The 13,050-nt window shown below is 41.8% G+C and overlaps 1 protein-coding gene across 1 annotated transcript in view; it reads right to left on the reverse strand.

The window, feature by feature from the left end:
• Positions 1–13,050, reverse strand: part of PHEX (phosphate regulating endopeptidase homolog X-linked) — a 166,456-nt gene that overhangs the window by 114,377 nt on the left and 39,029 nt on the right. Inside the window, exons 6-9 of the mRNA XM_045856084.1 lie at positions 9,623–9,691; positions 7,012–7,128; positions 3,375–3,458; positions 2,060–2,205 (exon numbers count right to left, since the gene is read on the reverse strand). Coding sequence (XP_045712040.1) covers positions 2,060–2,205; positions 3,375–3,458; positions 7,012–7,128; positions 9,623–9,691 — 416 coding nt within the window. The remainder of the gene's footprint in view (positions 1–2,059; positions 2,206–3,374; positions 3,459–7,011; positions 7,129–9,622; positions 9,692–13,050) is intronic.

Below are 13,050 nucleotides of genomic sequence, written 5' to 3' on the forward strand. Positions count from 1 at the left end.
CTCCCTGGGCCATGCATTGAATAGCCAGGCCCTTGGTCACCCTCAGCATTGCTGAGTCCTGTTAAGAGGTCCACACAACAGCACACTTTCCAGGTAGCCTCTAGAAACATCTGTCCAACAAGAGTCATCTCACTTTAATGTACACTGTGCTTCTTTTATATGAAAATGAAACTGAAGACAAAAGGGATCACAGAGGCTTGGCAAAATCTCCAAGGTGTTGTTTTAGGTCAGCCTGCTAAACACACCCATACACACACAATTCTGATGCAGATGAACTCCAATAGGCTAGGCCACGCCTTGCCGGGAAGAAAAATCTCTTTGACTCCATCTTTCCTCAGCCTCTCACCTCCCATTCTTGTTCCTCAGAACAAATTAGGTGGTATTGAGTTGGCCAAAAAGTCCGTTTGCTTTTTTCCACAAGATGGTTATAGTAGGCCTTAGTCATCTTTAACTTCATTGGAAACAATTTTGTTAGATTGTATTGTGACAGCTGTCATATCGGCCTGCATTTAAAAAAATTATCAAAATTGGTGAATTTTTGTGAAGCTATTTTAATGGTAAAGATGGCAGAAAATAAGTAACATTTCTGGCATAGTATGCTTTATTATTTCAAGAAAGATAAAAATGCAACTGAAATACAAAAAGGATTTGTACAGTGTATAGAGAAGGTGCTGTGACTGACTGAACGTGTCAAGAGTGGTTTCAGAAGTTTAGTGGCGGAGATTTCTCACTGGATGATGCTCCACTGTTGGGCAGACCAGTTGAAGTTGACAGTGATCGAATCAAGACATTAATTGAGAATAATCAATGTTAAACCATGTGAGAGACAGCCAACATACTCAAAATATCCAAATCAATCAAGTTATTGGTGAAAATAAAAAAAACATGTCTTTTCTTGGATGAGAAAAACTAAGCCAGCTCAATACTTCATCAACTTCCATGGAGGAAAGGCCTTGGAATCTGCATTTTACCATGGGCAGTTGGTCCGTGACGTGCAGTTTGATTATCATGGCTCTACTCCACACAAACACTATCTACCTCTAGATTCAATTTTCACTTACAGAATTTTAAAAGAATCACTGCTTATCTTCGGTAAAATTTTAAGTGAGTTTATTCTTCCCTCTCTCCCTTCTCTGTATGTATACTGCTCTGTAAGCTTTCCTCAATGAACACATAAGTGCTTTTTCCATACGAAGATATCATCTTAAAAAGAACAGCAGCTCCTCACAGGTCTGTGTCTGGGTAGGTGGGGAGGAATGATAAATTGTATTCTTAGGACTTTCACAGGTGCCTTTGTTGAAAACATCACTCCTAGCAACATAGCCTTGGCCAAGTCCAAATAAGAAAATATGGTGTTTAATCATGGCCTGGTGATTAGCCTTTGTCTTTGTAAACTAGCTGACCTTTCTGTGCTTCGTTTCCTGTAGTCACAACCTAAAGGGCTTTACATGAAGATGTCAAATTCTCTTTCCTGGTCATTTTTAGGATTTCCTTGTTCTGTAGTGCCAAAGTAGCACAGCAACAGATCCTAAAACATTCTCTCAAATTAAAAAAAAAACAAAAAAAACCCTGTCAGTTCCTGAAGTTGTTTCACCAGTGCAATTTCTCTACAGCTCTCGGAGTGATCTTACATCTTTTCAATATAGGTACTTCACTTTATTGCCACAAAGTGACTTACTGGCTAAAAAGAAACCAGGAAAAAGAGCAGCAAAAGACCTAGAAAAAACTAGGGGGAAAAAGATGTTTATATAGAAGCCTCAGAAAACAACATCATTATATAACTATTTCCCAAAACTAACAACTTAGGTTTTCAGAGGGAAAATATGGAGAAAAACCAGAAATAAGGGCAAAACCCTTGCGCATGTGCTGTTATTGCAGTAAGCACATTATAGCAGACAATGGTTTGGGCCGATTTGTCACAAACAGCACCATGATTTTCCCCAATGCTCTTCTGATGTAACTTGCATTAAAAATAGTTTCCAAAAGACATGAGAGGGGAGGCCTTATAATTTAAAAGGAACAACAAAAGTCACAGCAAAATACACAGGGAAGCTCTTACTTCTTCCTCTCAGAGCCTAATATCCTAAACAGGTCCTTAAAGTACTGAGGGACGCGGACGACCACATTCTCTGAGGGGCCGATGTCTTTCAGGTCAGGGTAGAGTCTAACATCAATGACCTTCTTGATGTAGCCGAGCCAGTCAAACTGCAGAGAACAAGAACAAAAAGCAGAGTGAAAGTTCCTCTTGTTACGTGGCAAGCAAGGCAAGCAAGGTAAGTATACAGTCAGTGAAACATAATCCATTGCTTGTGATTTCAAACCAAATAATTAAGGATGCAACTGCTCAAACCTATACAGTAAATGCCCGATCGCTGCCACCCAGACCTACTGCTGGCCTCATAGTTGGAACATGTGTTCTGTACCATCTGCGTGTGGACACTCACCTGGTAATATGCACACTGACTCTGCGAGCCCCCCCAGCACTCTCTCACCCTCCTTCCTCAACTCTCCTCTCCTTCATTCTCTCTCCCCTCCACTCCATGCTCTCCCTCTGTCCCCTCCTTCTCTCCTGCATTCTCCCTCCTGTCCCCCCTGCACTCTCCCTGGCCCCCATGTTCAGTCACTGCCTACTTCACACAGACACAGATGCCCGAGGACATTACTGGTTTTCCCTCTGGCACAGCCTTTCTTACACAGGGGAAACAAGCTGCAACGAAAAATAATGTGTCCCCTCTTCAGAGCATCATTATCTTCTTGTTTTCATTGGCTCCCCCAAAAGTCATTTCCAACCTCCTTTTGTTCTCCCTTGCCTGCCTCCACTATTGGAATGGAAAACCGGTTACTCGCTGGCCCAGCCTTCCCTGTAGTCAGGGATGGCCATGTGCCCCTATTCTATTCAATAAGAAATAAAAGGAAGACATCTGAGAATATTCTAGAAGGGCCATCACTGAGCCTTCCCCATTCTCCCTGCCCTACTGGCAGGTGAAATATATGGACCTGTGGCAGGCACACTGCCAGCCTGAGTCTTCGAACATGAAGTCAAACAGCCAACACACTAAAGAGAGGAGAGCGGAAATAAACAACTTGGGTCTTTGACAACATTGTTAAACAGTTAAAGCAACAGCAATCTCCACCTATGTCTGGACTTTGGTCATATAACAGAATGGGCTGTGAGTTTTTAAGCCATCTTGGAAGGTTTTCTGTCCCTCATAGCAGAAAGCATCATGACACACAGACAACAGATATTTTATACGATAATGGACAAAGATGATGATAACTGACAGGATGGATAGTAGGTTTTACAAGGCAGAAATTTACACACAGATGAAATACAATCACTTGTAAAAAAAAATCCGTGGATGATTTTTACCAACCTGGGGAATCATAGCACTCAGTTCAGAAATGTTCATTTTGTTGTACATCGCTTCACTGGTTCGGTTTTCATGTGGAATCATTATCTGTTGGAAGGAGACTTTGGTTACTTTTTCAAAGGAACCATTTCTTACTGCACAACACTTTCTACACCACATGTACCCAAGCATCTGCATGGTGTCATACAGTTTTTCAAGAGTTTGCTGTGGTGCTGAACTTGGGAGAGGAAAAAAAGACATCGGTTTAGGCAAAATTAAGATTAAGAAAAGAAAAAGAAACTCCTCTGTCCTGTTCACTGTGAAACGTTTTCCTCAGCACAAAAGTAACTACCCAGAATCCTTTCCTCATTTACACTGTGGATGGATAACATCTATTATTGGCCCAGTTTTGGCAGGCAAACTGAGGTTAGTCAATTGAGACAAACCTCCCACCTTCGCCTGTGGTGTCCAGATAATGACCTCAGTGTTTCATGAACCACGGCCGATCCTTCATCCCCGGGGCCACATCTTCACTGAAGAACACTAGCCTATCTGGACACCACTGCCACCTGCGACCATTCTGTCAACAGACCATTCTCTCACTTCCCATCCTCCCTCCGCTTTCTCTGGCCTTGAGAGTCCCCTGGCCTCACCACTGGGGGCATGGGTTGAGTGACCATCCAGACACACAGTTCCAAGTCTGCATTTCCAGCCCTTACTCTCCACACTCTTTCCATTCCCAATATGCCTGCCATTGGCCATCTTGCCAACACCAAAACAAATGGAAGCTTCTAGCCTCTGTCACGTTGAATCTAATGTAGGAATGGCAGAAATGATCTTCTTTCTCATGGGCCACCCTAATCACTTCCACAGACAGGCTTTATTAGCTCCCCATACATAGCCCTGAATCACATCATCTGATTCTCTTGCATTAAACTTGCCACCTACCACTTCCCACAGGACTGTCCTACCCTTGCGCCCTCATCCACCATCACCACACCCAGGGTTTGAACTATGATTAAAGACAAGGTTCATTTCCTCTGTCAAGCCTTTTCATTAAACTCCACTTGGCTCCAATCACAAGGGCTACTCTGTCAATAAGACGCCCCCCGGTGCACACATCTCTCTAGCTGGGACTGGTTAAATGCTTCCATGGCTGGATCTACAATGACTTAATTTGTGCTGAGCTAGGCTGCCCTGCCTCCCCAGGGAAGCTTTAGAAGTTTCCGTAGGACTATGTGCCATTTTGAATGGCCCCGGTGACCCAGGGTGTAACAGAGGTGAGCGTTACTAACAGGCCAAAAATTCACGTACCATGGATTTTCGAGGCAAACTCACACAGGGCTGAGTGGCAGACATCTGCCCGCTCTTTTTCTAAATGCTTCAGTGCCCTTAGCTTCTCCCCCCTCGCCCTCCACCCCTGCATCTTACAAACATCTTCTTGGCTTTGTTTGAATCATTGCCTCAGAGACTGTCCACTCCTCCCTCTACTCAGGCTCGCAGCCCCAGGTTGGAGCCCTTTGGCCTCAAAGCTGTTTTCAGCTCTCTGCCAGCTGCTTCCCCCCACCCCGTGGATTTGTCACTTCATTTAGCCTCTTGACAATTCCAGTCTTGCCTCAGCCCAGCTGTGTTTAGTTCCCTTTTTGGTCTAAATCCCAGGCTCATGGCAAGGCCTTCCCCGATGCATCAGAGCTTCGGTCCGAATCAGAGCTCTGGGTCTCCTCTGTGCCTATGAAGGGTATAGAGACAGCCTTCACACACGGCTTAAGAGGCATAGACTTTGAGTCCAGAACATCTGCAGTGGTCTTCACAGTCTTCAAAGGTGACATGCAGGAATACGCTTTTTGTGCTGCAAGTAAAACTTTGGAGAGAGGTACATGCATACATCACTGCTACTGAGGGAGAGACGAATTCCTCCTCGTTCTTATCCATCACTCCAACTCCGCACTGCAACACCCCACCACCACTTCACCAAACACGAAACCAGGCAACACTGGGACTCGCAGGCACTTTAGGATTTTTACCAACTTCTTAGAGAACACTACCAACCCATATACAAGTGTTTCTTGACAAAAGTTCTTTTTCTTTTCACTACAAGGTACCCCAACAAGCAGATCTCACTATATTTGTTCTCTCTGGACCTGGGAATGTGTAGGGATTTTGTACTTTGGTTATTCTAGAAAAAAAAGTTATTCTATAAACAAAGCAAACCATTTAGGATCTGTCGTTCTCCCTCAACATTGTTCTCATATCTTTTTATCTCCACCATTTAGCCTGAAAGAACTTAAGGTGACTTACACAGAACATAGTATAAGACAAAATGACATTCATTAAAGTGGGGCAAAAAAAAATTAAAAACAGGGCTGGGTACAAAGTAGCACCAGAAAGGCAGGTAAAAATGCTCACCAGCATGCCCCCTATACACCTTCTACATCTAACTGTGTATACAGTGCGGGAGGACAGACTTCCTGAGGTCTGCATCTTAGGTCAGACTGACCCTGAGTGGGAATGGGGAGCAGGGGTGTCCAACCTGTGGCCCCCGGACCACTTGAGCCCAGGATGGCTATAAATGCAGCTCAACATGAAATTATAAATGTACTTAAAACCATTTTATTTTATTTTATTTTATTCATCAGTTTTCATTAGTGTTTGTGTATTGAATGCGTGGCCCAAGACAACTGTTCTTCCAGTGTGGCCCAGAGACACCAAAAGGTTGGACACCCCTGGAAAGAGTAGATTAGATTAAAAATTACCTTCCACTCAAACCAAATCAATAAGGATAAGGATTTATTAAATACAAGGGGGGGACCCAAGAAAACTGGAATTTATTTATTCAAAATTGTATGTTTCTTCTTACATGTTTAAACTTCCATCACCTTCAAAGTACTCTCCATTTGATACAATACACCTATTGAGACGTTTTTCCCACTGCTCAAAACAGCTTTTGAACTAGTCCATTTTGATGCCTTTTAGTGTTCCTGCCGTTTTTTGTTTCCCCTCTTCCACATCGGCAAAATGTTTCCTTTTGAGGACTTTTTTCATCCAGGGAAACAAAAAGAAGCCTCTTTAGGAGAGAATGGGTTAATAGGGAGGGTAGGGCAGAGGGCTCATACCGTTTTTAGTCAAAAACTGCTGAACACTCAGTGCGCTGTGGGCAGGTGTGTTCATAAATCACCCATCGTAAAATGGGCAAACGTGTTGAGTCTTCAAAAAAATTCACTGAAGCCAAACACAGCCTCTCACAACAATACCAGCTGGTACACCAATTCAGACAGGTTCCTGGGACACTCACCTAGTGGGGAAAGCCTGTACTATAAGGGGCCCACCCTCCAGGAGACAATTTTGGGTTTTTATGCAGGGTGCCCCCTCATATCTATTCTTCTATTGGAGCCACATAGGAATTTCTCTTGGAAAACACAGTCAGAGGGTCTTTGGCCATAGCTGAGCAGTATAAGGACACTGAATGGGCTTCAAGTGAGAAGGCCAGAGGAATAAAGAGCTCTTCTTTCTGTCATGGTTCTTCTTCCTGTTACTTTCCTGAGTTCTACATTGGACCCAAAGGACAATGTCACAGAATGCCATTTTATATAGATTTTTTCATTCAGGATATATATTGCCTTTAAAATAAGAAAAAGAAAAAATAGGTTTTATATGGTCTTACCTCAGCTATCTTAATTTCTAATCTAAGCACCGACTTCATGTCATGCTCTGCTCGGGAGCTATTAGCTCCCAGAAGTACGGCAGTATCCACCATGAACTTGTAAAGGGCATCCCGATACTGTAAGAGATAAAGAAGCAAGTGACCATGACAACAATCTATTAGGAAATACGTTTCAGGGACAGAGGGAAGCAGAGACAGCAGGTGGAAATACATGCCCTTTACCTTCACCTGTACTCAACGTATGGTACAAGCATGACGTCACACCAACCACCCACGCACCACTTTAGGAGAAAGAGGAGTGATAGCTACTTGGATACTGTTTCCATGACAGACAGAGATGTCCAGCCACCAAGAATCAAGAGAACTAGTTTTGTGGCAACCGACAATATTATGGATATGTGAAACATCTCCACACGCGCTCAGAATAGAAAGTTAAAGGTCAGGTTCCTCTTCCCAGGCAAGAGAGGCTTTAGTAAAATAATTGGAAAGAGCTGTCGCTAAAAGCAGGCAGCATGACTAAAAAATAAAAGACCAGCAACTGCAGCCTTATGTCTTTTCAGTGCTGTGTAGTTTTTACAAAGTTCTCCTCGCCACCTCAGGGAAAAAAGGAGGGAGAGATGAGAGAATGATGAAGTGAAACTGAGATAGCAAATATAGAATTTCCTCCTTGCATGTCCATAAGCCCATTTTCATGACATTCATGTCATTGGAGGGGAGAGCTTTATTTTGTGGGAAGTGAGGAAACTCATTGGCAGTCACCTCTCCTTTCAGATATACTTGTAAGAACTCAATATACCAGGTATTAAACAACCTCAGCTATAGGACTAGGATTTCCTGACACATACCTTGATTCTGTAGGCTATGCTGACTGTGTTAATGACCTTGGAATGTATACTGTGTTTGGCATATAGCAGGCCCTTAAAAAATACTTGTTGAATCAGTGAGCAAGCTTTGCAAATACACATAATTAGAAACAATGCTTCACAATTCCCAGTTAGATTTAAAGAATATTTAATAAATCAATACATGTGCAAGATGTCTTGCTAGGCATTATGTGCATTTGGGAGAGGGGGTACAGATGGAAAATTAAATAATGCTTAAGTCTGATTTCCCAGTGTGTGATCTGGTTCTCAGTGTGTGAGGGAGATAAACATGTAATTACTAACTGTAACATTAGAGATACCAAAATAATTTCCTTAATAAAGCTGCTAAGTGCTTGAAAACTCAAGAGCTGGAGAAGAATTACAGCCTGGAGAAATTGGGGACCCAGTGTTTGCAGAAGACAGGTTCAGGAGCAGTGAGGAGACCTCCTGTGAGGGGTATGAACTGCCTTTGTTAGGGGAAGAATAAATAAATACATGACACAGCAAAGGTGGTTTGGGAGCAGGTCACAAAGAGGCCCTGAACTCCCTCTAAGGTGTTTAGATCCTAGCTCATGAGCAAAAGCACGATGGGGGCTGCACTCTGAGAAGAGATTTTATCAAGTGGTACTATGGAGGCGATGAAGGGAATGCAGGAAAGGAGGTAACACACAATCAGAAGGCTATCTGCTGTAATCAAGCCAAGAATAACCATGGGCCTGACTTAGAGCTGTAAGAATAGAGAGGGGAGACCAGGTGGAAGGGAGATTTTGAAGGTAGAATCCACAGGACTTGAGGTTATAAAGGGAGACGATTTCCAGCCTGGTTGCTGATAGGGTGGTGACCCCAGCAGAAACAGAGGTGCCCCCAGATTGACAAAAGTTCATTCCACCCACTTTCAAGAAGAAACCCCTGCCAACCTTCTCTGATGACTGCCCTTGGCCAAAATTCCCTTCCTGCCCTCCAGAGCCTTCTAGGCTTTAGTATCAGCAAACGAACAGAGACTTACATTGTGAGCCAGCACTTCCCAGTCTAAGTTTCTGCATTCTCAGCCTGGGCCAGAAACCAGAGAGCTCCCTGGTCAAGGGGACCCTGGGTCTGAGGCTCCTTTGGGAGTTCAAGGAAGTTTCCAAAATGAATTCAAGGTGTCAGGAACGGACCAAGTGTAATCTAATAAAAATCTAGGTTTCCAAGTCAACCCCAAAAATCTAACTCAACTGACCCCCCCATCTGGTTCTCATTAGTCTGGGTCATTTGTTAAGAAAACAGATTCCTGGGTCCCACTTGACGTTTACTAAAGCAGACTCTCCAGGGCCGTGGGCCAAGAATCAGACATTTAACAGAAGCTTCCCAGATGATTCTTAAGCAGTACATATGATTTGAGAATCATTGGGTGACTGGGTATTCCTCCCCAAACATTACTTCTGTGATGTGCAGTGAGCTCTCCTCACTTCTGAGGGATGGCTGCAAGCTCATTTCTTGGTTACTTCATCATTTGGGAATGCTGTCTCCCCAGGTCAATCATGAGGGCACTGCACATGGGCACACATACAGCCTTGATGCCCAGACTTCCAGAAAACAGGGAGCGCCATTTACCTATCTAAGTAACAGACCTTTGCTCCCTGTACTGGGAATATGGTCATCAAATAGCCACATTGCTCATTTTCAGTAAAGAAGCAGGAATTCTTGAACAACTTATGAACCCAACAAAGGCCTGACAAAGTGCAGAGTTGAATATGAGTAAAACTTACAGACTTGGCTTCTGTGCTATTATCAAGGTAGTCTTCCCTCACAGCTAGGGAGAGTGTCGCCTGGTCCAGCTGTTGAAATAAAAACAAAGTATTGTGCTCACGCTGTCAATTCTTACGTACCATGTCAATGAGAGTCATGAGCTCTGCATCCCAGTCATACTTTGAGCTTGTGTTATCATTATAAAAACAATTCAATATGCTCAGAGCTACATGTAAATAGGCACTTCAGCAATGATAGATATTATCAAGTATCAGAGACCTGTCTCTGCTTCCCCAACTCATGGTTTCTAACCCTTCCAAGGTTCTGTCAATACTAAATAGCATCAAAGCTTTTGGAGTGGGAATAGGTCTTAGAGATTATCTGGTTTCCCCCCTTATTTGATGGGTGGAGAAACAAAAGCCAGAGGAGTGATGTGACTTTTCCAAGGCAACACGGCTGGGCAGAGCTCAGAGGAGAATCGCTGTCTCCCATCGCCAGATCCAGTACTCCTGTCACTGCAGTATTTTGCAAAATGCCAATCTGGATGGAACTGCTTAATGAGATTGTCCACTTCCCCACCCCGAAAATACTGTATTGCATTGATTCATTTTATTTGAAAGGAATCAAATGATAATTTTGAAAAATCTTAGCAAATTTTAGAACCCTCTGTAGAAAGCTTAGGATAGGTGATTAAAAAAACAAATAATAGACAACAAAAATAACTAGGATTTTTATGGAAAAGTATAGCATCATTTTGTGATTTAAAACTTTCAGCACTTTAAAGGCACTCAAAAGGAAGAAGACAGTTGTTTCAAGGTATGTGCTAGAACCAAACAGGACATCCATGTATGAAAAAAATGAACCTCGACTCATAGTTCACACCTCCTACAAAAATGAATTCAAAATGGATCACAGACCTAAATGTAAAACCTAAAAGCTATACAATTTCTAGAATAAAATATAAGGGAAATCTTGTGACCTGAGGTTAGACAAAGAATTCTTAGACACGACACCAAAATCATAATCCATAAAAGAAAAAATAAATGGGATATCATCAATGTTAAAAACTTTTTCTCTGAGAAAGAACATGAAAAAACAAGCTACAGACAGGGAGAGAGTATTTGAAAACTCACATTCAGGATGGGACAAAAGGTTTAAGTTGTTTATATGGAAAATAATACAATAATCAATAAATAATAATACAAGAATAAACTCTGTTTTGCATACTTACAACTGTAAACTTATTGTACTTTTGCCCCATCCTGCATATGGCAAAGGATTTATATCCATAATATATAAAGACCCCTCTCAAAACTCAACAAGAAAACAACAACCCAAATTAAAAGTAGCCAAAAGATCTGAACAGACACTTCACCCATGAAGACATACAAACAGAAAAAAAGCACATGAACAGATGGTCAACATCACTGATCATTAGGAAGATATAAATTAAAACAATAAACACAACTACCCATCTATTAGAATGGCAAAAAAAAAGATAACACCAAGTGTTAGTGAGGATTCAGAAAAACTGGATCACTTGGACATGGTTGGTAGAAATGCAACATGGCAAAGCCCCCTTGGAAACCAACTGACAGTTTCTTATAAAGTTAAACATACACCTACAGATGACTCAGCAATCCCCCCCTACATATTTACCCGAGAGAAAGGAAAACTTATGCCCACACAAAAACCTGCATGTAACTTTACTCATAATCACCAAAAACTGGATACAACCCAATAGTTCTTCAACTGGTGAATAGATAAACAAACTGTGATACGTAATGGCATGCTACTTGGCCATAAAAGGGAACATACCTCTCATACATGCCATGACAGGAGAATTTTTATCACATTCTGGAAAAGACAAAACCACAGGGACAGCACATAGGGATTGGGGATGGGAAACCGGCTGACTGCAAAGAGGCAACACAAGGCAATTTCAGGGGATGATGGACTCTTCTGTTTCTTGATGATGGTGGTGATGGCTGTGCATGTGTCACAACTTACAGACATATGCACCACAAAAACTGAATTTAACTGCATGTATATATATTTTTAAAGATTTTATTTATTTATTTTTAGAGAGGGAAGGGAGGGAGATAGAGAGAGAGAGAAACATCAATGTACGGTTGCTGGGGGTCATGGCCTGCAACCCAGGCATGTGCCCTGACTGGGAATCGAACCTGTGACACTTGGGTTCGCAGCCCGCGCTCAATCCACTGAGCTACGCCAGCCAGCGGCTGCATGTATATTTAAAAATGAAATTTTCAAAAGATCTTTCTCTAAATCTATTGGAGTTTTTTTTCTTGGATATCAACAACTGCCTAAAGGCTCAAAAAAGTGGATCACAACAGCAGGTTGTCACATTTAAATCTGATTCACACATTAAAAAGTTAAGTCAAATTAACGGTATGTAAAATCTAAACAACAAATCAAAATTTAGTAGCATGCTAGTAAAATATTAATTACATTCCCATATCATTAGTTTATACAATGTTATATTCCTTGGATCTATCTCTACTTTCTTATTCATCATAATATAATCTCAAATATTTTCTTTCTTAATACTTAAAATCTGTATAGGATCATAGTTTTCCATGAAAATCCCCTTCATACACAACAAATTCTACAAAGGCCAAGTTAAGAGTTAGCAATGTGCCCTGACTCAATGGATTGGGCGCCAGACTGTGAACCAAAGGGTTGTGGGTTCAATTCCCAGTCAGGGCACATGTCTGGGTTGTGGGCCAGGTCCCCACCATGGGGCGTGCGGGAGGCAACCACATACTGATGTTTCTCGCCCTCTCTTTCTCTTTCCCTTCCCCTCTCTCTAAAAATAAATAAACAAAATCTTTGAGGAAAAGTTAGCGGTGTTATGAAAAATTCAAGGAAAAATATTGTTTTTGTTTCAAGAGCAAAAGAGATGTTTTCGTAACATCCATTTTGTCCATGTGTTCCTAAAATCCTCAAATTATTGTGTTCCATTTTCTTCTCTAATTGGCCCCAAACCCCAAGTCACAAACCAGCCTGGCTTCATCATAATGCAATTCCCAATGTACCACCATTTCTTCCAAAAATTAAGTAAGGCAGGACCACAAAATGCAATATTATGATTAAGATGCTTTGGCTTTCAATTAGATTTGGACCACTTGGAGAATCTTTTGATCTTCAGTCTCACAGGAAAGGAAACTGTGTAGACAATATCAGGAAAGCCAAAGCTTCCCTCTGCTGAAATGAAGTTTAATCCACTTATTATAAAAGTCTCAATGATTCAAATGAAGTTACCAGACTTTTTTAAACCTTCAGATTGTTATGGTTTCTAGGGAACATTTTAAATACACCAAACAGATTGAATAAGGTCTGTCAACTAAATCTCATTAGAAACATACCAAGTCTTGAGGCAAAAGACTTTCTCAAGAGGCCAACATTAGGACACTGTGTTATTTGA

The sequence above is a fragment of the Phyllostomus hastatus genome, unplaced genomic scaffold (assembly GCF_019186645.2).
Source record: "Phyllostomus hastatus isolate PE091 unplaced genomic scaffold, TTU_PhHast_1.1 phas_scaffold_12, whole genome shotgun sequence".
Classification (NCBI taxonomy): domain Eukaryota; kingdom Metazoa; phylum Chordata; class Mammalia; order Chiroptera; family Phyllostomidae; genus Phyllostomus; species Phyllostomus hastatus.